Source organism: Acomys minous (genome assembly GCF_964271855.1).
Source record: "Acomys minous genome assembly, chromosome: 8".
Lineage (NCBI taxonomy): Eukaryota > Metazoa > Chordata > Mammalia > Rodentia > Muridae > Acomys > Acomys minous.
The window spans coordinates 45146323-45171890 of NC_140489.1; the positions used below are offsets into that span (position 1 = coordinate 45146323).

Here is a 25568-nt window from a genome sequence, read left to right on the forward strand (position 1 = left end):
GACAACCTTGAGACCAGGTCCAGTGGACAGAAGGACGAGCTCTAAGGAAATGGAGATGCACTATGTGGACACCTTGCTAACAGCCTTGCTGGATGGTAGCTCTTCCATCTTAAAAAGAGTAACAATGACGCCCTCTCAGAGCATGCCAGAACGTGGGCCAACCAGCAGGGTGAAGGGTCAACAAACTGCTTTAAAAGGCCCAACAGTGATAACTCAAGCTGTGCACAAGACAAAGTTACAGCTGCTCATCTGCCACTGTGTGAGAGGAAAGCAGCCCTAACAGAAACATAAGCAAATGAGCGGAGCTGTTGCATCTCAGTACAGGTGAACGGGCGGGTGTGGGGCGCTAGTAGCTTGCTGATGGCCGTGATGGCTGAAGCACGAAAGAGTCTAACATGGTCACCGATTACTCTCCACACTTCTCCCCTCTGCCACATCTGCTGTGAATCAGGATCGCTTTATAACGTGCTTGGAATCTGTCCAGTAACCTCAGCGTTTCCCAGAGAAGCAGCACTGACATGCCTAGAAAGTCTACCCCATGGCAAACTCACAGTTCTCCGACAAAGTTCAATCCTACCTTTACAATCAGTATAGTGGCTTCTGGCACTCAAGGCTCAGGGAACATCTTGGAAGGGGACATCGAAAAACTGTAAGAGCTAGAGGACCAGGAAGTCTGCTATGAAACTGTGTCTCCAAGAAATGGCAGGGAGGCTGAATACATGTTGCTACAACAATATGGCTGCCTAACCAAGCTCTGCCCAATGCAAATACCAATAGATATGCTAACAGAGAAGTCTCATCACACTCCAGCCCTAGACAGACTGTAGGCAATTAATGACTGCTGAGAGAAAGAGAATTGGTTTTCTCCAGGGGGTTCTTAGTTACCTTTCTATTTCTGTGAAGAGATACAACTAATAAATGAAAGCATTTAATTGGGGGTTTGCTTACAGTTTCAGAGGGTTAGTCAGCCCATGACCATCTTGGCAACAGGCGGCCAGGTACAGTGCTGGAGCAGTAGCTGGCAGCTTACATCGTACCCACAAAGAGAGCAACACTGGACTTGGTGTGAACTTTTCCAATCTCAAAACAATCTCGCAGTGACACACCTCCTCCACCAGGGCCACACCTCCGAATCCTTCCTGAATAGTTCACCACTGGGAACCAGATATTCAAATATATGAGCCTATGGGGGCCATTCCCATTCAAGCCACCACAGGAGCTGAATCCCCTAACTAGCTAGCCAGTACCAGTGGTCAGTCCTGAAACCATATCCACACAAGCAAAACTAAAGAGGCGTAACAGGCTATGCTTATATATTTATGCAGTATGTATGTATGTATATATGTATGTATGTATGTATTTGTAACCATAATAATCAAAGAAAAAGAGGCCATCAATTTGAGAGCAGGGGGGACAGAAGAGTTGGAGGGAGGAAAGTGAAGGGGGAAATGTTGTAATTAAAGATTAATTAAAATTACTAAAAAATAAAAACATATTTTATAGAAAAATAAACTCAATTAAAAAACAGTATAGCATCATCAGTTGCTTTAAATTTGTATACGTGTCCCTAATCCTTCCTACTCATTTTTCTGTTGAGAAGAAGACTAAGGTTCTCAAAGCCGGGCTCGTGGACTGTTATTTCCTCCAGTCCATACAGCACCTGCCTTCAAGTCCTAGCCACAAACAAAATGGAAATGCTATATGAAGCTTGCCAAGTACATACAGGCAATTTCAGGAAGTAATCCCTCCATGGCCACATTACAAGATACTCATGTGGTCGCTGTGCCTGCCAACCTTGGTTATATTTTCTGACCACTGCCACAATTATACATCAAGTACATCTGTTACCAAAATCCAGTTGGACGCAAGCACAGGATGACTACAGAACAGTGGCGTCTCCATCTACCAGGAAACCCAGCACCACCTCAGCCTCAGAACATCAGTCATTTTTTTTCTAAAAAGAGTCAGGATAACTTGTGAAGACAATGACTTTTCAGAATGCTATAAAATGTCTGTGCGCTTTTAAGGAAATCCATACAGAATTATATGAGTGGCCTTTGACCCTAAAGACACCCTAGTGGACTTCCCTGTCCCAGGGTCCCCCTGTAAGATTAATAACAGGTGGCTGATCACTAGTGGGTCCCAAATCACAGCATCTTTTGGAAACAGCACTCACAGGAGCTGTGAGCCAGTTCCCATATGCTGAATCCACAGACATCTGCTTGTAACTCCCGGCACTTGCTGGCCTTGCTTTTGCTTCTTGGGAACTGCCTGGAATAAGCCTAACTGTTCCTGTGAACAAAAACCCAGCAAGCATTTCAACAATTTGAACCAGTGATTATGTGTTCTCCTCAAATCTCCTTAACAAGCCAACACTTCTCTATTGGCTGCACAGCACTGCTTATCGTCCTTAGATCATGAATTAACCACGTTTTCTGTAAGTTCCTCTGACATGCAAGTCCATCATTTGCAGAGAGAACTCCCACCAATCTGTCTAAATTCCCATGAAAGGCTCTTCTCTCATAGTTATGTCAACAATGGGCTACTCAGAGGAGCCTCTAGGAAGATCAAAGTCTTTCAGAGAAGAGCCAGAACAGGCCCCGCCCTCCTGACAGTCCCCAGCAACAACATTTAGTGCTAAAAAGAAGAGACTGTATAAAGTCAGGGTGAACATGACAGTCCATGTTTTATCAGTTTTTTTTTTAAACAAAAACAAGCTATAACTTATACGTGGAACTGGTTTATTACAAGAAAGACACTTTGTCTCTAAAACAAAAATCTTAGGTTAGCAGACTCCAACATGGGTGATGGTGCTTAGTGTGAGCCACTGTGGAATGTTTTTCCCACTCCTGCCTTCTCTGCTCTCCTGTAAGCATGTCCCTTCATACACACCACAGGAGCGTCTTCCATGTCTTCTGTCTTCTAGGCATGTGAGAACACTTCTTCTGGCCCCTAGGACCTCACTCCTTTCCTTTTCTGGTGTCAAGCAAAAAAGTCTAGTAGAGCCCAGATAAACGGTCTCCTCTTCCCACAGAGCCTCTGGCTAGCCTGTCCTGTATTGTAAAAGAAAAGCCTTAAAGACCTCGTATCAGTCTGAGTACATTACCACCCCTTCATTCATTCTCTAAGTCTAACAGTCTGTATTGAGAGTTTTGAGACCATAAAATGGCAGCATGAATTGATATCAAAGGCTTTGCTGAGCTCATTGGTAAGATGTGTGTCAGTTCAAAAAGGAATCCAAAGTAGACATATGTATTCGGCATCAAGATTAAATTAACAAAGAGATCCAACACCAGTCAGGAGGGCAACAACTAGTTGCATCAGATACAATTTGCACCTTGGTGGGTGAAATCTTTTGGTAATTCTATCACATTTTAAAAGTCTGCTCTTTACATACTCTGGGACAGGGCTAAGACAAAGCTGGAGAGCACTCGGGACACTAAGAGGGGAAGTTGGCATCTCCCCATCTAACTGCAGATCAGCAGGAAAAAGAGACATGTGGCTAGTATTTCCTGGCTGAAGAAGACACAACCAGTGAGGGTGAAAACATGGAAGCCACCGCGCATGACTAATACTCTGCTGCAGAGTCTGTATGCATGTCACTCCTTTGTCTCTCTTGCCATGTCTGGGATGTGCTGAATCAACACCTCATGGAAGAGAGGACCACCACGTTCCCTGGAAGGGAGTCTTCAGTCCTCTGTCCTCTCCTAGGACTTTATTCTCCATATATTTGAAGGTTTAAGCTTTCCAGAACTAAGCATCCAATACAGCCATGTGCTCAGTGGGTTTGGATGCTCTGAACAAAAAAGAATGCTGCCCCAGACTACAGCCTCTAACAGCATGGTCTGGAGCCAATGTCCAGTACACAATGTCCAGTAATACACAGCAGACTGCACTAGAGCCCCTGAAGAGCAGGGCAGTTTTTAAACTCAGAAGTCTGCAGACAGCCATGCCCTGGAAGAATATTAGCATTATACTGCTGAATCTAGGACCCCAGCAGTTAAGCAGAATCCCTCTCTATCTTTTGATGCTGGGTCTCCAGGCCAGAAGTCCTACTTTTATCACATTGGTAATCTGTAATACTGTATTAGATCTAGGAAGAAAATTGGCCTTCGCCTTTTCATTCTTTTGCTCACCAGGAATATACTGAAGTCTGTCTTGAGGTAAGCATCATTCTAGAAGGCAACAAGCGAGTTATCTGCCCTCTTCATGAGGGTCCATGAACAGGAGACATGGGCCCCTAGTGGATCATCCACTTGTGTTCCTAAGCCTGGGAGCTGGGAGGGTCACGTGATCACCAACTCAGCGGGAAGGTCAGCTCAGTGCTTGAGAGTGCTTCCTGATATTTCAGAGACCTGAGTTTGGTTCCCACCACTCATGTCAAGCAGTTCACATATGTTTTACACACACACACACACACACACACACACACACACACACCACCACCACCACCACCACCACCACCACATCTTTCAAAAACGAAGATCACAAATGCATCTGACAACATGCTCCAAGTCTGTGCCACAAGCGCTGTCTACAACTGTCCCTGCTGCACATCAATTCTCTCCTAGCATCAGGTAACCAACAGTCCCATATGACTAACCCGTGTTTTCAATAAGCCCCACTGTTTACAAAGACCTCTTCTAACTTCAAAATACTAACCAGACTCCTTCCGGAAACCCCCTGGGAAGAAAGCCTTGGTGCGTCCTTGATAGCATAAGATGTTACACTGATCCTTTCTATACATCCTGACCTCTATTTACTCTGATAAACCTCATGAGAAAGTCAGACTGGTCTTACTTTTTAAGCAACTACCATTTTAATCTCCTCTAAATTATGCACCCTAGAAAAAGCAACAGTAGCACTCCCCGAAGAGGCCTAGTAACTGAGCAGCAACAGCACAAAGCGAGCCACCTATATTTCTCAAACAACTCTCAAGTGCCCTCTGGCCTGCTCTCTCTGGGATCCTGAACAAGCCCCAGCTGACTGCTCCAAGCAGAGGGCTCACAGTGCTGGTAGAGCTAACGAAACAGCTCCTCCTTACCTAAAAGCCAAGGGCAGAAACTTTACAGTCTATTTCCTGGTCTGTGAGACATCTGCTTTATTTATTTCCACAGGTGGTGTCTAAGGCAAAGCACTGCCGAGCACAGACTACAGCCCAACAGGTACAAAGCCAACATCTGAACTCAAGTTTGGATGACAATTCCCTCTCATTTTCATGATAAAGAAAAAGAAACATTGTGCAAACATTTTCAGAAGTGATGTGGGGCCACATTCCCCTGTGACACTAACAGTGTGCAATAAATACAGAACTAATGACTGCAGTAAAGCTTGTTAACGTCAGTTTTGACCTGTATGTCACCACAGAGAGCTACAGAGCCAGGTGCAACATGATCCAGTTGGAGACTAACATGCTGGGCACTGAGTCCTACGCAGTGTGGAAGTCCAGGCAGTAGTGTCTGCGGGCTCTGTGGCTACACATCTTGGTACCAGACTTACTGCTACTAGACCAGCTTCCAAGAGGCTGTCGAGCGGGCTCTGGTATTCTGTGAGTTGTTCTCCACACAACAGTGCGTTTATGATTTGCACTATAAAGCTAAACATGTGCTAGAAGGAGAAGACCTTTTGGAAGCAGTAATTAAATTACAAAGAATATCTGAGTAATAGTAAGCACATAGGCATATTTCACTCAGGGGAGCGCCCTGGGAATAGCTACAAACACTGCCAACGTGGTGTTAACTGTCTCCTAGCAGAACCAGAACTGTGTTTCCAATTTTACGCCTTCACTGGTTCCCTGGCGTACTACTGAATTAATGATGGCCTTTTTTGTTTGTTTTGTTCTTTGTTTTTGCTACAGAGATATAAAAAAGCCTCTGCTAGAAGATATCACTTTGCCCTTATTACCTATCTATGTGGGCTAATGGAGAAGCACACTGTACAAATGGAGGAAACAAAATGCCTTTCCTCCCCTGTGGGGCAGATCATAAGTCTGTGCAAGTCAAATGCTGTTCTGCAGTATGTAGAAAAGTGGCAGGGAGTGCAGAACACTGCAACCTGAGGGTGGAGTCCTTCCAGGGAGTCTCTACGGTGACCCGGAACTAGTTCCCCAAATCACTAGGTTCTTACAGAGGGAGGGATTTGGGGAACCTCTAATTAGAAGTGGCAAATTCTAATTTACAGGGAAGCCAAAGCCTCTTCCTACTTTCCAGAGGAGAGAGGCTTCAGCAGCAGCAGGTGTGCATGACCACTGCTCAAAACAAGAGAAACACACACAGGAAAGAGCTTTCCTTTTCCTTTATCTTTCTAAGGGGCCACTTCCTCACATTGATGTCTTTCATGAACTTAACTTCCTGGAGCTGGTGAGTCAGGCCTGCTTTGAGCAGTCTGCCTTGGAATGCGGAGCCATAGCACTAAGAGTCTATAGAGAACCAGAGAGAGGCCAAGTGGAAAACATGGAGCATCCTATCTGAGTCTGACTAGAGTCTGGAGACTGGAAGATTCTGTAGGTTAGAGATGGTTATGTGTGCCAAGTTCCCCCACTTCAGGTAAACTGCCAATCAATTTCCACTGTTTCTTAATGAGACCATTCATCTTTTCTGAATCCTTCCCCAAGTGATTCAGTCTTCATTTTCCAGTTACTCAGTATGAACAACCAAGATACAGCACCCCCACCCCCACTTACACTTGAACTTGTTTGTAGGCCTTTCACCTCAGTTCTGTGGAATGCCGTTAACAGAGGATGTGCACTGTCTGGCATGTCTCCTATGCTGCACGTGCCTTGGAAGTTCATTAGAGTGGAAACCAGAATTGACAGACTTGTGGCTTCTCAGATATGAGACACAGTGGTGTCCCTTTCTGTAGATCAACAGCTGTCACTAAGACCATTTGCTCATATCTCCTACCCAACATACTCTGGGTTCCATGGGTTACTGTGGCAGCTTGTTTCAATGCCTAAAGAAATTCCACACCTTCAGTCTGCAGAAATTCGGGGTTGGAAATGAGGTATACATCTGTGCTCTGATGTGCCTGGGTGAGATGTTCCCCAAGTGCCCTGAAGTCGTACTTAGAATGTTGTTCCTTGATAGCCCCGCTCTTAAGTGCTCTACAGCACAGATAAAGAATTCCATAGCAGATAGGTCATGGAGTCCTGCCTCTGCAACAGACACACTGTCGGCCCTGTCTTGTACCAGGGCTGTTAAGGAACCTGCTTAAGAGTTAATGATCTGAGCCAGGTGGTGGTGGCGCACACCTTTAATCCCAGCACTCGAGAGGCAGAGGCAGGTGGATCGCTGTGAGTTCAAGGCCAGTCTGGTCCACAAAGTGAGTCCAGGACAGCCAAGGCTACACAGAGAAACCCTGTCTTGAAAGACCAAAAGAGTTAATGATCTGGAACACATAGGTAGCTGTTGTGTTGCAACTGAGAGTTACTGCCCTCCCCTGAGCTCTGTCCAAACTCAAAGCGCTGGGAGCTGAGGCAGGGGCAGTCTTTACGCTGTAGGGCAAGAAGACAGCAGGTGCGGAGAGGAAGACAGGCAGCTGCTTCTCTAGCCCATGTCTAGAGGCAGAAGAAAACATCACAGAGAGCTGTCCCATTGCCCCACATAACTTTGCCTCAGCTGCATATTCCTTGGTCATGTTGTCACCATTTGAACGACTGTGAGTGAACAAATACAGGGGCTCCCACCCTCTTCCACTTGGTGCTCTACCTGTGGGGAAAGTGTGAGCCAGAGCAAACAATGCTACTCGATGAAGTACTGGGAAGCACAAGCGAGAGACAGAATCCACAAAAGAGATGGATGCCTCTACTACATTTATACTTTGCGAGAACAAAGTATCATTAGACTGTAGAATCAACAACCTCCAAACCTGGGGACCGAGTCCTCATAGCAAAAAGTTTAGGAGTTAGGCCTGAGAGACAAACAAGTTCGCCTCCTGAAGTTCTAAGGTCTCATGAATCAAGAAGAGTCAGGAATAGGAGAAGGAGGAGCAGGAGGAGGAGTGGGAGGAGGAGAAGGAAAGTCTTTCAAAATTTTTGTAAAGAGATAGTCAAGATGAAGATTCCAGCTTTAGTAAGCAGAAGAAAGAGCAGTGTCTGGCCACCAGGCACACTGTGTGCACATGCTCATTAGTCACCAGGAGGGAGCCCAGGCCTCAACGGCTTCCTGTGTTTCAAAATGGCGTCAATCAGTCAGGAGCTTGCCTGGGTATGGACCTGAGGGCACAGGAAGGTCTAAAGCGAGGAAGAATGAGTCAACACAGTGTAGCTTCTTTTGCAGCCAAAGCAAAGAAACAATCCCAAGTGGATTATCCATTTTTACATACTTGCAATAGTTCGTATTTTGTATAGCTTCATGGGTATTTGAGTGGAATGCTTTTTGTTTCCTGAACCTTGGATTTTGTTTCCAAAGAGCATTGGCTTTTCTACTGATTTTAATTTCAATTGGATTGTGAGACACATGGGGAAAGTGAAGCATTTCAGTGACTTCTTTTGCAGCAGAAACTTCTGTGCAGTGCTGGACAGACCGTGCAATACTGATTCTCCGCTCAGGCGGCACTGCCTCTCAGGAGGTTGGTGAGTCATGCGCAGTGATGCACAAATTTATGATTTGACTAGAAAGCTATCGAGGGTTATTAATTGTTCTTTTCTTTAGATTTTTGGAGAGTGGAGATTTATTAAGACCTAGAATGCCTGTGCCAGTGATAGGATTAAGAGTATAACAATAACAGTGTCTGCAAATGTACAAAACACACTTTCATCACATCCAACCAGCACTAAGGCCTGTCTGTTAGCTTAGGACACAATTCTGCAGAATGGAGGACTGGATTTTAATGTCACAACTTTGAACAAAGTCAATGGCAGAGCAAGGTGCTACACATTTGGCTCCCACTGACCATGTAAATTGGTAAATTACATGTAAGTTACTTATATGGCCAGTGTACACACACACACACACACACACACACACTCACTCACACACACTCACTCACAAATATTCGTACACCACACACACACACACTCACTCACAAATATTCGTACACACACTCATATACATGCTCACACACTCACATATATTCACACAAACATACATGCATACACACATTCATGCAAACACACACACACACACACACACACACACACACACACACACACACACACACACAGATCTCAAACTTCCCAGAGAACTGAGGAGGAGAAAAAGAAGGACCCTGAAGCTCCAGGAAGGAAGCAATGCCAGGGCTATCATGACAAAAAGCATTATTTGCATTTTAAATATATACTTTTTCTCCTAATTTTAATAGACTAGGTGGTGCCATTGTTGTGTTCAAATAGGCTAGGCTGGCTGCACAGTCCCTTGTTGGTTCCTGATGGGTTATGCACAGGACAGCTCCTCATGCAGGAGTGCAGGTAGCAGTCACCATGGCCCTGTGGTTCTTACACTCTAGGTCAGCTCTAGAGACCTTTCTCTGTGTGTTCTTTCGCCATTTTGGGCTGTGTGTGTGCATACGTGCGTGCGTGCGTGCGTGCGTGCGTTCACCCCAGAAATACTTTCACTGCTTCATGGCCTCCAGCAGTGTCAGGAGGCCATAGTTTTAAGGAGACAGCCACATCAAAGTCAGAGGCAGTGAGGCCAGACACGGCTGTCAGTCTGCACTTGACATCCATTATCCCTTCTCCCCTGCCCAGGGATAAGTCGCTCTACCACCTGATACAAAGCCAGTCTTTGAGAGTTTCCCCAGCTTCTAGAACTGCTTAGGAACAATTCTCTGGGGGCAAATCCAGAAGATTGACAGACAAGCTATAACTTCCTATGGGTTCTCTTTCTCTCACTGAAAACTGACTGATTCAAAAGCATATGCATATTTTCCAAACAAAGCAGTTTTGTTTTTACAATCAAGATAAAGATATTTCAAGGTAAGGTAGAGAATAATCAACTATAGAAAAATAGAGAAATGTATATAGAAGACAGAAAAAGATCAAAGTAAATCACCTATACGATCTTTCCTAACAAGCTACCTGTCCACACGTCTGTCCGGCTCTTCCCCAGCGCAGAGCCTGTGGTCAAGGCAAGGCACCAGCTACAGGACAGTGGCTCGTCCTGCCTCCTTATTCAGCTGGCTTGTTTGACAGCTATGCAGAAAAGGGAGGGTTCCTTTTGTCTTTAATTCCATGACCTCCGCACATGTCTTCTCTGTGTTCTATTTTGATAAAATCACCCCTTCCGTGCACTGCAAACAATGGCTGCCCTAAATCTCCAGGAGCTGAAGGAACAGCAACCCTCGTGCCCCAACGCAGTACAACTTTCACCACCACATGCTCCCACTGAAAGGAGAACTCCCAAGGACCTAGGGCTTGATCTCATCAGAATAAACAAACCAAATAAAAGGAATTAAAAAAAAGCACTAGTTGAATTTCCCTCCATTACATGACCTTGAAAATGTATCCGGTACCAGATCAGCAATATGCAGAGATCACAATGGCTGAACCATGGCCAGGATGGAGAAGCTAGATTAAACAAACACACGCAAACACACACACACACACACACACACACACACACACACACACACACACACACATATGCACGCACGTGCCCGCACACCCTGTAAGAGAGGAGGTGCCTAGAAATTCATCTTTCTCAAAGTGGCTCTATAAGACACACAGAAATGCACCATGAAGACTCGACCCATGAGATTCAAGGCTTTTGAGATCAGAAGCAAAGCAGGCAGATAGGGCACACTTGTGAAAGGCTGGTCTCTCCCTTGATAGCTTGTGGTCTCTGCAGCAAAGAATACCTACAGCCCTGTGGGCTTTGCAAACTCTGGGAAGGGACAGAAGCGCTGTCTAGTTACCCAACACTGGTTAAATGGCAGAACAGGACAGAACCAGGACAGAAGCTGAGCACATCTTCCTGTGCATGCATTCACCACGACGAAGTGAGTGGCACTTTACTGTCACCTCTGAAGAACTAGTTCCTACTGTTCCCAGGACTTAAAACTCACGTGAACAATAAGTAAATACAGCATGGCCTTTCATGGTCAGATGGTTCATTGTTTTAAAAGCTTCAGTCTAAAGTCCAGAGATTGTTAACAGATGCAATTTCTGGCTGGAGACTGGGGAAAACCTCATTTAAACAAAAGGGTATGTTGTGATTGGAGCTAAAAAAGGGAATTACCTCTAAAGATAAGAACCGTAAACATTTCCTATTTGAAAATACCCCCAACTCTACCAACAGGACCTTTTTTGGAACTTCCATGCAAGTTTAAGAATCTGACAATACATTTCTGTGTGTGTAAACCAGGATGCAGCAGCCAGTGCAGCAGCTCTGAGAGATGTGTTTGGGTTTCATTGGGGCCACAGCATCCATCTCCGACCCTCCCGCTACCAGTCAATTAGGCAAGAGTCCAGTTCATTTCTTTCTGTCATTTTCACCCCAGAAATACTTTCACTGCTTGCATTTTGGCTTTGGAAGTAAGTTTTCAAGCAGAGACTCAGAAAGTCAAGTTTCCTAAATCACACAGCTGACAAGCACAGGCACCGCTGCTGGGATTCAGGCTGCAGCCGGAAGGAGAGAAGGCAGCTGGCTGAGAACTGCCTGCCTGCCTGCCTGCCTGCCTGCCTGCCGTGGGCTCTGTTCTGGCCTTGTTTATATCTGTGACTTCTGTTCACTTTTGCATAGAAAGCTGGCTTTTCACAGCTCCTGTGGTCTGTTTCTGGGGCTGCTGTGGCCCTTACCCTGTGGCTTGACTGTGTGACAGTACGTCTGTGCTGCTGCCCTAGCTTCTGATCTTGGAGATGGAAATCTGAAGGAGCCATAGGTGTAGTTTGCCCCCTGCCTGAGAAATGGATGTGGTTTTGGCTTACTGGTGATAAGCCTGAACTGAAAAACCTAAGTTCCAAGGGAAATAATCTGTGTTAATGCAGAGGATGGCCTCCATGGAGCCCAATCTAAGAGATATCACGAGAGATGAGGTAATCAGCAAATGCTTTTGCTGCTTAGGTTTTTATTCATTAGAGTCATTAATTATATGTTGATTTATTGCAATATCCAAAATCCCCAGCGTTAGACCACAGACACACTATTAATACTTTGAGAGTTCTAGCCAAGAGGCTGGAGCGATAGCTCAGTTAATAAAGAGCTTGCCTCACAAGCACAAGGTCCCAGGTTTGGATCCTCAGTACCCACATAACAAAGCCAAATATAACAGCTAGTGTCCACAATCACAGTACTGGGGAGGCAGAGGCAAGGGCGTCCCTGGGCTTGCGAGCCTGACAGTTTAGCAGAACAGAGAGCTCCAGTTTAGAGACAGACTTTCTATCAGAAAATGAGATGAAGGATTTAGACACTAGATGTTGGCATGTGCACAGACCCCAAACACACAAAAATCCGTAGTTGATCCATACAACCATTTGTTTTAGAGTAAGCAAGACCTATAAGCCCATGGGAGTCTCTAAAGAAAGCGGTATCCCACTGAGCTTTGCATTGCTTCTGCACAGGAGCTAGAAGCACATGTAGAAATCTGTGCAACATAGCCAGTTTGAGGAGGAACGGCCTCATGCTTCACAAAACAGGATTCCACAGCCAGTGATCACACTGAAAAAAGAACAGCAGCTGTGAGCCTGAGGTCATTATTATTTTTTAGTATTTACCTTCTCTAATGCAAGGGACAGTAGTTTCCATGATTAACTTTTAATTGCTGTCAAGGGTGTAATAAAATATGAAAAAGGAAGAAAACTTTTCCCCCAGTAGGCTGCTCCCATTTGCATTTCCTTTTTTATCCTCTGGGGCATATCCTCAACCCTGATTTGCAATGTTTCAGAATTTAGGGGGGGAAAATCTGCACTAGAATTAACCAAATAGACCATGCCCTCTGTGTACAGTGAGATGGTTCAGTGGGCAAAAGCACTTGCCCAAAAGCCTGCAACCTGAGTTTGATCCCTGGGTCCACACCGTGGAAGCAAAGAGCCAACTCTTGAGAGATGTACTCACACTGCCACATGAGTGCCATGGTGTGCACACAAACACAATAAACAAAGCATAGATTAGTAACATAAGGAAATAATTGAGGAAAAAAGATGACCACATAAATCCATCAAAGCAGCACTGAACACATCTTATTTTCATTTTTAATTTTCTTTCTAGTGAATGCTGCAGGCTGTTGAGCTGTGGAAGACCTTTCAACGTAAGAGTTTTCTGCTTGGTAAGACATGGCCAACGTGAAAGAGCAGCAGAGGAGGTACACTGACTGACAAGACAGGGGCTTCTAAACAATGAAGACTTTAGGATTATAATCTGGGTTGATCTGAAGATGGCTCCTGAGGCGTCAGAGCTGGACAGACCTTTCAGCAAAGGCCACCAAAGAGAAATCTGACACACCGTTTTAACCGCACAGGTGGAAAACTAAATATGCTTTACATTTTGTGGCAGCCTTCATAATGAAAGCTGTTACTAGACTAGTACAGAGCATGACAAGAGAGAGCTGCAAAGGTCAGAGGAGCGCAGTGGCTCGACAGCATCTGTCAGCTACAGCAATATGCACGTGGACCCACTGAGACACGGAGGAGTCTCTGTGGCAGGTGGCACACTGGTGACACAAGGGCAGAGGTGCTGAAAGACAGCCAAACAAGTAGCCAGAGCCTCCAAACTGCATCTGACCATCCATGGAAGGCTTCCTAACACTGGGTTGCTGCCCCTTGTTGCTGGGTCCCTAGGTGAAGAGTGAGTTATCACAGTGGTGGCTCTGACCTGGACATTTAATCTACTTAGTTCAAATCTCAGGCGGAATAAGGGAGAACGTATGTGGGGATAGTCTGAGAATCTGGTGCAGGCTTTAAGAAGTGGGAGAGTGAACTTCATTTCAGTTCTCGTGTCATGGATGCTACAAAGAGAGGCTTTTGGAAGTTTCACTGTGCCCAGTGTCATTCGCCCCAACTCTTGAGGTGGCACAGTAGCAGCTCTTAGTTGCAAGTGACTGCCCAGAATGAAGGCATAGTCATGCTCCTAACAATGAGCCTTGAGGGGATGTAGAGCTGCTGAAATGAGAGCCAGTGAGATGGATCAGTGGGTAGAACGGTTGCCCAGATGCAAGCCCGACACCCTGACCTCAATCCCTGGAGCCCATGGTGGAGGGAGAGCACCTACTCCTGACCGCCCTGTGAAGTTCACACATGTACTGTGGTGTGCACACGCTGGAGGGTGGGTTCCTTTCTCTCATTTCTCAGTTTTTACTTTGGAATGTGAAATGGCCAGAGAGCACTTAGGACTGTGGGGACACTGAGGCCACACCCTAGAGGCAGAAATATGTAAAGTTGCCTATATTATGTAAACATAAAGCCATGGTACTAATCCTAACCCACCTGTATACGACCCACTGTGTAAGGGCACGGAAGATGCTCCTGTCTCATACAACCCTGTGTTATTTTAGGTCTCAATTACACAGTGACCTGCTCATAAAAATAACATCTGTGGAGTAGCAAGGCCACAGCATGACACGTTCAAACTGGATCCACATCACAAAGGGCTTCCTGGGTTCTGCTCATGAAATGTGAGAGCAGCGGAAACCCGAAGGGAAGGGACTCTTCTGGTTAACTGTGATCACTCTGCCTATCTTACCTTTTTCTTGCTACAGTATATCTGCCACTTTTTCTCCGCCGGAAGTGCAAACATGGCTTCCCTGTGTTTGTCTGTGAGGTCAAGTTCATCCTGAGAAGAAAGAAGAAAATGATTAGTATTACAGTGATCAATGTTATTCCCATAGAGAACATCACCAGTATCATCAAGCAATTCACCAACACACACTTTAGAAAGAGCCAGGAGCTACTCAAGGTGTGCTTTACGACTACTGGTGTAGCATTTTATGGCACGGGGCCAGACGCCAGACTGCAAGGTGGACCGAGCACAGCACTACAGGTGCCCAGGATTTGGGGGAAATGGTTTGGTTGGACCTTGGCTGTTGCTAATGCTATGTGTGGTACATTGAGCTGTAAGGGTGTCGGGCCACAGGAATTCCACATTAATCATCTTAGAGATGAGGGTATGTTGCTGACAACCTTCCAGACAAGATAGAGATTATAAAAAATGGACTCTTGGGCTAAGCACTGGATGACTTAGACATGCTAGGAATGCAAATATACCAGACACCCAATATCAACAAGAACACTTCCTACAGATAGAGTTCTTACTAAGCGCCAAGATCTTTTCTCTGAGCACTCCAGTTACTATCCAACAACGCATCTGGGATGGACTGCTGTGACTTAGATTCTGAATGCTCCCAAAGGTCCACAAATTAGAGATCCATTCGCCAGGGTGACACTCCTGAAAGCTGATGGAACTCTTTGGAGGTAGATACTAGAAGGAGCATGACCTTAGGTCACTGGGATTTGCCCTCAAACGGGACTGAGGGACCTATCCATCTCCTCTCTGTGTCTCCTAGCCATAATGTGAGTGGCTGGGCTTTGCTATTTATTCTCTTTAGGATAATGCTGCCTTGGCCCAGGTCCAAGGATCATGAAATGGACTCTCCCAAACTGTGGGGTGGCATAGACCTTTTCTTTTTATAGTTTCATTATCTTTCATGTTTTTCTTATAATGATAAAAACTTACTAAGGCAGCAACAGAAATCGAAGCCTAGGTTTAGGTAATAGATTTGGTACATAAGGAGAACCATGGCCAGTCTAGCTGAAGCACTGAGCTATACAAATCATTGAATAAAGCATGACCAGTTTGTAGAAGGCCTTAAGTGCCAGGCCAAGGCACATATTATTATAATGATATTATTATTATTATTATTATTATTATTATTATTATTATTATTATTATTATTATTATTATTATTATGTTGTATGGATGTTTTGCCTGCATGCATATCTTCACAACATATGCACACCTGGTGTCCACGAAAGCCAGGAGAAGGTATCAGCTCTCCAGGACCTGGAGTTACAGACAGTTGTGAGCTGCCACGTGGATACTAGGAATTGAACCCAGAACATCTGGAAGAGTGACTAGTGCTTCTACCCACTGAGCCATCTCTCCTGCCCTGGGAACTTTCTATTTTTTAACAAAATGAACCAATGGAGATTTGTGTAAGTGCTTGGTAATATTTCCTACGGATTTTGTGTGCTGGCAGACATTTCCTATTCAGTTCTCACAATGAACCTAAAGAGGGCTACTCATTATCACACGTTTACAGTAATGATCTCCATTGTAAGAGAGCCAGGGAACTGAGGGTGAACACTGGGCACTTCCTCCCGCCCACACACCTGCTCAACAGTGCAACTAGGTTTTAAGCCCAGGGCTGTGTGCCTCCAGGGTCTGGACTCTTAGCTTCTCCACTCAGTGCTTAGAAACATTAAACCTAGAGTGGTGGGGAGATTGGGAAGGCAACTTACAGACATTCATAACGAATGAATAGCAGCAAGGGTAATGAATATGGAGCGCTTCGAGAGAAGGAGTTGGCCGTTAGTAACTGCAGCCACAGCTAATGTGATTATTGGTATTGAGTGCCTGGTTCATTGTCGGTCCCACAGGAAAGGTTATCTAGCTGAGAGCTGTAGATGGCTGGGTGTGGGTAAAAGATAAAGCTATAAATTAAAGTGCAATAGGTTACGGTCTCTAAGTGAAAGCTCCCCTCCTGAATGGAGCGTGTGTGTGTGTGTGTGTGTGTGTGTGTGTGTGTGTGTGTGTGTGTGTGTGTGTGTGTACACGTACCTGCTGCCAGTGGCACTTGGGGACATGCAGGCACAGGTCATTCACTGGCTTCCTATCTTACATCTTAAACTCCCACGGCCACTTTGTCATCAAGTCTCATTACATCCTTCTTGAAATGATTTTCCCTTTGTTTCATTCACAATGGAATCACCCACTTACTTATGGCCCAGTGACCTCTCCCAGGGCTCTGGCACAGCCCTCACACGTCTCCCTTGCCTTTCTAGTCCTGGCTACTCAGCATGCCTAGAGTTCTCTTCAATCATTTTTGCTTTCAATCCTGGGTGAGCATCAGAATCCCCAGAGGGCTGTGCCCTCACCGATCACCAGCAGGCTATCGGGGGAGATGCAGTGTGCACACTTCTGGTAGGTTTCCAAGGGATTGTTGATGCTCTGGTCTTGAAACCACATGTTAAAGCCACTGCCTTGAAAACAAGCCCTGGGCTCTTTCAAGCACCCAGCCCTAAATCTTCATTATATCCACGATGCCTGAAAATTAATTACCCATTCCTCAGCTGGACCCTCGAAGGCTTTCATTTGTAAAACTTCCTCTGCCAGGCTTGCTTCTGAGTAACTCTTTGCTATATCTCGTTGACACCTGTCCCTCCAGAGCCTAGTGCAGGCCAGTTGCCCCCTTCTGAGTCTCACTAGTCACGGCTTCCTCTCCAGAATAGGCAGGCCACTCCTCCTGCAAGGCCTGGCAACAAGGACCACCATGCAGTAATGCCTGGCACAGGCTGGCAACTGTACTGCTGTTATTTCTCTCACATGAACATAAATCCGCTGCAAGCTTATTTTAAGACTGAGGTAAACAGTTAAGTTACACACACACACACACACACACACACACACACACACACACACACACACACCATACTCTAGCCATAAGAAGCTGGCTGTTAATAACATCCACAGTGAACAACCAAGGACGGGGAAGGAATGAAGAACTTGTATCGAAAATTCCATTCTGAGAGAACATGTTGAAAACGCTAAAATTCTGGCATACAACTTTATATATGGGAAGTAATTATCTTCCTTCCTTTTAAAATTTCCTGTAAGTCACACCTGCTCTGAAAAACAGGGGAAACAAGAGGGACATAAATCACTCTCCAACAATCAGCTCAGTTGATCAATCTGCTCGATAGCATCCAGCTTAGTTTGGGAAAATGCTTTTGATTTGAGGGAGCAGCATTCTTAAGGACACACATTTACTACATGACAGCACAGTTTCTCCTGAGTATAGGTATACAGAAACGTGTGCATCTGAAAACATGGAAATTCACAGCTTGAGAGATAGAATGCAATTTTGCTGGATTGTAGATATGACCTATTTAAACTGTGAGAACACAAAGGAGCTGGGGCAGACAGTCTAATGACAAAAGAAAATATTCACAGAATAAAAACAAATTGCTATCCTGTTTCCACAGAGAATTTTGATCTGCAGTAAAGACATGGAAAAGGAAAAATGTATTCTGACAGCAATAGCTAACAAGTGCTTAACATTACTATGTATCTATTGGTAACATTTCATGTGGGTTTTAACTTACTTTAACTCATATAACAAACCCACCAAGTGGATATTGCCTATTTTCTTGAAAATTGGGTCACAGAGTGATTGAGCAGCTTGCCCCAAGCACAGAAGTTAGCAAACAGTGGAGGTGGGACTTAAGTGCAAACTGACTGTGGAGTGTGTGCCCTTTCGGGGTGCCGTCTATTCTACCAACAGGTGGGTGGACTCATGTCACAGAAACAGGCATGAAGAGGCCTTCATCAGGTATCTACCAGAGGCAAGAGGAAGGTCTTACTGGCAGCTGTCCCTGAGTTGTAGGCCTGCCTTTTACTGATTATTTAGCTTAGGCAAGTGATGTGGCCTCTGACCTTCACGGCTTTCATTTGAAGACACAATGTAAGTGCACCCCTCTAATCACCTCAGGAGTTTACTCATGGCATGGCAGTAAAGATGTTTGTGTTGGGTATCTACTAAATGTCAGGCACTGAGATAGGCTTTGGAACAGTGCAGACATCATCTGCTCATGAGGACAGAAGGAAAACGGGATGCTAACTGAAGGATGATCACGTGCTGAGCTTGCCGTGGGAAAGTTGGGACAGTGAAGGCTTCTCCAGGGAAATGACACAGTGATAGGACCTAAATAGGGAGACAGCACCAGACACAGTAAACAGCTGTAGAGGAATTTTAATTCAGAACATGGCTGGTCTGGGTAAGGTCACAACCAAAGACCTTCTATGTCTGTGTGATCTGGCTGGAATACAGACATACCTTTAATCCCAAGAGACAGAGCAAGCAGATCTCCGAATCAAGGCCAGCCTTGAAACAGAGACAGTTTCAGGTAAAGAAAAGCTTAGGTCCAGGCCTGGTGGTACCAGCCTTTAATCCTAGCACTCAGGAGACAGAGGCAGGGAGATCTCCAAGTTCTAGTCAGCCAGTTCAGTTGAGTCAGTGAGTTGAGAGGCAGTGCAGTGGAGCAGAATTCATGGCAATTTAGTTTGTGGAATTCAGAGGAAGTTTTACCAGGAGAGTTTTACAGAAACAGATTGAAGAGAGAACAAGCTAGACACAGGTGAAGACAGAATGAGCCAGAGAATGAGAAGAGGCCAGAAGATTAGAACAGATTGCTAGAGTTAGTTTGAGGACAAGCAGAACAATTCAGGGAGAAACTGAGAGAAGCCAGATTGAATCAGTCAGCTGGAAGTGGGGTTTGAGCCTAAACAGCTGCGTTGAAGCAGCCAGCCAGAGTTCAAGAGAACTAAAAAGGATGAGCTTATTCAGCAGTCTCAGGAGCTGAAAACATTCTAGGCCTAGATTAGATTGTACAGAGGCTAGAAGCATCCAGGATAAGGCCTATGTTAGCAGACAGAGGCAGTAAGCCTTGGGGATGACAATTAAGTCAGGAGAATAAAAGTTACTTTTACAAATGGCAGCCATGAAAGCCACTCTCAACTTGGTCTTTATCCTCAGAGTCACCAAAGGTGACTTTGCTCCCAGGCAAGCAAGCAGACAAAGATTAAAGCAGATAGTAATTTAAGTTCAGGAATACTGAGGCACAATGTACATGGTATAATAAGACGCTCGCCTGTCCATTTGAAAGTCTCGCTGCTCTGACTCATCCTATTTTAATGATATGACAAGAATACATGATTCTAAGGGGCTAGCATCAGCACTGTCCTACCTAATCTAGGACCAGAGCCAGGCTACATAAAGAATGAGAAGATGAATAAGACACTCTGGCCTCAGAGTATTTATAACCTCTCTACAAAGATGGTTAGGAGGCTTTCCAGTTCTGTCTCTTTGCAGGAGAAAGTACAAATTCTAAGCAGGTTAGGCGCTTCCTAAAAAAGCGCCAATGACCTGCCTCGCCTCACTACTCCCTTCACCAGCAGCACCTTCCAGAACTTCTGGTTTCACTGTGCCACTTCTGAAACCCTGCATGTGGTGTGTTCTTTCTCGAGTGGGTTCTTCCTAGTGCACTGACGAGCCACCACGGTCACTCTAGCATTCCCAAAGCACCAGCCGCCCACTTTGAATAGTTGGTCGGGCTGTCCTGCTATGGCTAGTTCCTCTGTGCCCTGAAGCATTGTGCACATGGTCTGGGTATTGGCATGTCACACCCCCATTATGGACTGGTCCCTAGAGGACAGTAGGCCAGCTTGTTCTTGACACTGTCAGTACCCAAAACAAGATGGCACAGGAGAAAGGCAGGAGGAGGAAGAGGAGGGGAAAAATGTAAGGTGAGAGGAGAGAAAGGACAGTAAGAGAGCTGGAAGGAAATGGAAGTGTATCCAATTGGTTTTGCAGATTAAAACCTAGGGCTTGGGAGATGGTTCAGTGGGGGCAGCACTTCCCATGCAAGGACAAAGAATTCGTTTGAATTCCCAGAACTCATAGAAAGCAAGGCAGAGGCGAGCATCTACAAGCTCTGTGCTCCTACAGGGGGTGAGAGGTAGAGGCAGCAGAGTGCTTGGAGGCTCACAAGCCAGCGAGCCTGGTGTGAGCAGGGGTTAAAAGAAGAGCTCTATCTCAAATAAAGCAGAAGGGAGGAAAAGCCTGAGGTTGTCCCCTGACTACCACACATGCACTGTGGTACAGGTGAATCTGTACTCACACACATACATGAGCACACGACATACACATGCAGAAACAAAACACACTACTCTCATGGCTTATTTCCTTCTAAAGCACAATCTTGCTGTTTTCTGGCTAACCTGGAACTCATTAAGTTGCAGAGACCCACCTCAAATTTATAGTAACTCTACTGCCTCCACGTCCCATATGTTGTGAGTACAGCATGAGCCACTGTGCTTGGCTTTTAAGACTCCTGAGAATACGGTTTCGGAATTAGCAAAGGTAGAAAATGAGGCGTTCCAATAGCTCCCAGCTTCATCGACACTGCCATGCCCTTCCAATGTGAGCAATTCTATTTTATGTCGGGTGCTATATCATGTAGTTTTAGTTTGCATTTTCCTAATGACAACTAGGGCTGAATCCATGCACTGCCTGCCTGTTCTCATGCATTCATGTTTTGCCCATCTTTATTGAGTTGCCCATCTTAACGCTATTGGCTTATAAATCAGCTGGCTGCTTTCGCCTCATCTCTTTCCAGACTTCACTCTTAACACACACTACTAAAGAGGGAGAAGAGACTATATGATGGGAAAGAACAAAAGCATAATTGCAGGGGTAGGGGAGCAGCGATTGGAATACAAACCAATGAAAATCATTCTGTCAATCTGTTTATTTAAGCTCTCAAATTACCTCAAAGTAATGTTACAGGAGAGTTTTCATTTTGATAATTATTTAAGATACTGAAAGTAGCAACCATGGAATTGGGATCACTGTACTTTATATTTCAAACAGTATCTCTCTATGTTTTTTAGCACATAAATCTTATAGAGTTAAAAAAGTCTGTTAGGGGGTGATGGCTGTGTAACTCGTCTATTAAAACTCATCACACTGTCCTATAACATGCAAATTATGCCTCATGAAACTTCAGAAACACACCCAAGAAAACAAGGGTGCCGTGAGAACGGCAGGACAGATGGAATCCTAGCCACAGAGACAGACAGCACACTGGACACAACAAGCCAGCCTTCAGTGAGCTCTAAATGGAGAAGGGGGCTGGGAAGCAGTCTGTGCCAAGGGGAGGACTGCTGCATCCTTTCAAGGAAGCATCAAGTCTGCTGTTTTACACGCTGCTTTTCCTCAATGCCACAAATCACTTCCATGAAATATCATTACCTTTTCGTTGAACTTTTTAAAATAATTTTATTAGTATAGATGACATTTAGGTCAATCCTTCCCCAAGGCCCCTTAGTAATTAACTAGTAACTTAATAGTTAAATTAGGTGACTCATTACTATTAATAAGGAGTCCTTTGGAACGTTAGAGTTGTTTGTGTTATTGAGAAACGGTTTCACGTAGTCCAGTCTCAACTCAAACACATTATATATCGAAGGAGGACCTTAACTGTGGGTCGCCTGCCTCCGTCTCCGGAGGCTGAGGTTTTAGGTGGGTTCCACAGCATGGGAATACTGGGATGAACCCTGGGCTCTGTGCGTGCTAGCCAAGCACTCTACCATACAAGTGATATCCTCAGGCCTGAGTTTGGCTTTTGTTACTAGCAGTGGCACCCTGAGGTGTCCTGGAGTCTTGGGTTTCCCACTGAGATCAACAAGTGCAAGGGCACTAAGCAGAAAGCCAGCAACACCCAGGCTGTTGCCTGTGCACCTTGCCACACCTCAGCCAGGATGGCTGTCGCCTCCTCCTCCTCATACTGCTTCACTTTATTCTTTGGGGATAGATCTTTGAACGTTAAGTAAATGACATGAGTTAGTGGGTGACAAGATAATGCTTTTTGCTGACTCAGTATCATCAGTACCATCCCTCCCCCTAGAAAGCTGTTTCCCAAAACCTAAAACCTACAGAAAACCCTACAGGCTCGTCCCAAAGAAGACAGTAATCACCCTTTCATCTACTTACAGAATATTTATTTTTTTCTAATATCTTGAACACAGACTTTTTTAAATTAAGAGAGGCGGGGGGAGATATCTTGAGGAAAGGCCAGCTGTGGGAACCACAGTTCTAGGCCTAGGCCTGACAAAACATATTATTGAGCCTCCACTCTAAAGCAGTGTGGACAAAGAAACCTCGCTGGCCCTAAACTTATACGTTGCTGTGACCGAGCAGCTCCACAGAGAAACACACATAAATCAGAAAACAATCGGCACAGGACACAGGGACACATCAATACAAGGAAACACATTGATTTGCTAGATAAAGTAAGGGAAGGCATTTTGAGATAATATACAATAAAGGCCTTGAATGAGTAGAAGAATTAGTGCCTTATGACAAACTCTGTTTTCAGAGACTTCAGTGATTAAAGTGTAAGATTACAAACAAAACCTCTAGCCTACTGGAGGTCTCAGACAGCCTACTGGCTCTGCAAAGGGCAGCGGACCCACACGAAGTTCCTGGCTTCATTCACTACTCTATTTTTTTCCTTTTTTTAAAAAATTAATTTATTCTTGTTACATCTCAATGGTTATCCCATCCCTTGTATCCTCCCATTCTTCCCTCCCTCCCATTTTCCCCTTATTCCCCTCCCCTATGACTGTTCCTGAGGGGGATTTCCTCCCCCTGTATATGCTCATAGGGTACCAAGTCTCTTCTTGGTAATCTGCTGTCCACAGTTGAGTGGAGAGTGGGATATGACTTTCTCACGTACTCTGGTGCCTCACATTTGACCATGTCCCCTGGAGGGGGAGATCTGGTGGCACTCAGAGGAAGCACTACTCTATTTCTAATGAGGTCAGCTCACACACACATGCACGCAAGTGTACATTTAGGCAGAGGTTAAGAGGGCATCTGCACAATCCCAGAGCAGTAGTAAGAAAAACAAGGAGGCGCTAAAGCAGGCCCTTGGGGTAGCCTGCTCTTCCATTCATCATTTTGTGTGTTTATTATGTTTGAGGGTTTGTTTTTGTTGTATTTTGTTTTGTTTTTAATGGCCCTTGACAAGCCAGCCTTCCATCTGAATGTAGAGAGTTCATAGAACCCCCAAGCCTATCACTCAAACAAGCCTTGCTTTCCTTCTACAAAACTGCCCTTGGCAAACAGGCCCAACTCCCAGAGCATAGCCCCACCCACGTTTCCTACAAGCTGAGTGGGTTTTAACCTTCTTTGGATTACCAAGCATATACCAGCATCAGCAGTGCCTTCTCAGGGAGAAAACCCCTTCGCCTGTAGTGCAAGTCCACAATATCAAAAGCCAAACCCTTAGAGGGGTCAGGAAGCAGAACCCAGGTCAGAAGACAACGTGACAAGCACCCATCAAGTGGAAAAGACCAGACAAGGCATGTGCATACTGATGTGTGTTACTCTGATAGGAAAAAAAAAAATCACCTTTATGAATGTATGAAGGAATATGCAATTTAGCAGGATAACTCATTAAACTTATAAACATCCAGCCCCACCAAGACCTGTGACCATCATGCCCAAGTCAGGAGTTGCTACCATCTCTTAAAACTTAATAACGAATGACCTCAAGAATGCTGTTTTATTCTTAGGGCGGTAGTTAGAAATATGACGGTTAGATATGACTTTCGACAGTTTAGAAGGATACTCCTTCTCCTGGCCAGTCAGGAAGGCCAGAAGAGGTCAACAACAGAAAGCTTTCCACTCAGAAGGGATGGGCATGCACACAGACAGCTCCTGAGGGCTTCCAGCCCTTGGTGCTTCTGCCAACACTCACAGTCATTACGCAGAATACCACAGGGTGACTCACCACCTACCCGGGGATGTTCTGTGTCTGACAGACATGTCTTCACGTGACACATACAAACAAGGAGAGAGAAATCCCACAACCAAAGGCAGACTAGCAGAATGTTTAGTGTCTTACTACTAATGCTTTAATGTCTTTATTTACTTTCTTTCCCTTACTGGCAGACAATACAAATTTTATCCTGTTTGCTAGACAAACTCTGTTGATTTGCTAAATCTATCGAGTTCCTCTGCTTTTATTATGTGACTAGAACTTCATTAGGGTAACTTGAACTTTTAATTAATCAGAATCAGCGGCAGCTTGCCAGTCCTCCAAACCACACAACTGTTCTAAGTAGCTAAATAATTTCCCCCAAATACCCATTTTCAGAACTATAATCCACTGCAGCTTTAGCTGACCAAGCCTTTAATATGGAGCACTTCTAAGCAGTGTTTTCCTAATTGAACAGAGAGACAGCCAGCTGTAAAGTGACAGACTGGTAAAAGCCCTGTGGGACTCTGGAGCCAGAGCTCCCCGCAGGTCCCACCTTCTTATGCTAGTTCTGGTCCTGGAGCCCAGGCCCCTCCCACACACTCAAGAGACTTGTCTGGCAGCTCATCAGACAAGACTCAGCATTAACTGGGTCAAAAGACAATCCAGCAGAGTCTCTTCCCACAGCACAGCCATAAACCCCACTTCACCATGTCATCCGCACTGGAGAATCTGTGTTCTCTTATGTTGCAGGGGTGGTGTTCATGCAGGTGAGTGCACATGTGTTTGCAGGCGTTTGTCTCATTGAACCTGGAGCTCCTTGATTCAGGTAGAGTGGCTGGCCACCTCCAGCAGTCCACTAGTCTCCCCATCCCCTACCCCAGCGCTGGGCTTACAGGCACACACTGCTGCGCCTGGCTTTTGTGCTGGTGCTTGAGATTGGAACTCAAGTCCTTGTGCTCATGCGGCACACTTTACTGACTGAGCTATCACCCTTGCCCTTGGTGGAGAGGTTTAAGAGTGAAAAGATTTCTTCCTTTCGTGTTGTTGTTTTGGTTTTTGAGACAGGGTTTCTCTGTATAGTTTTGGCTATCCTGGA

General features: G+C 45.2%; 1 protein-coding gene across 5 annotated transcripts in view; it reads right to left on the reverse strand.

Moving 5' to 3' along the window:
- Positions 1 to 25568, reverse strand: part of DAAM1 (dishevelled associated activator of morphogenesis 1) — a 179920-nt gene that overhangs the window by 65051 nt on the left and 89301 nt on the right. For all 5 annotated transcript variants that reach the window (XM_084792141.1, XM_084792140.1, XM_084792138.1 and 2 more), the window contains exon 3: positions 14613 to 14702. In XM_084792141.1, coding sequence (XP_084648267.1) covers positions 14613 to 14702 — 90 coding nt within the window. The remainder of the gene's footprint in view (positions 1 to 14612; positions 14703 to 25568) is intronic.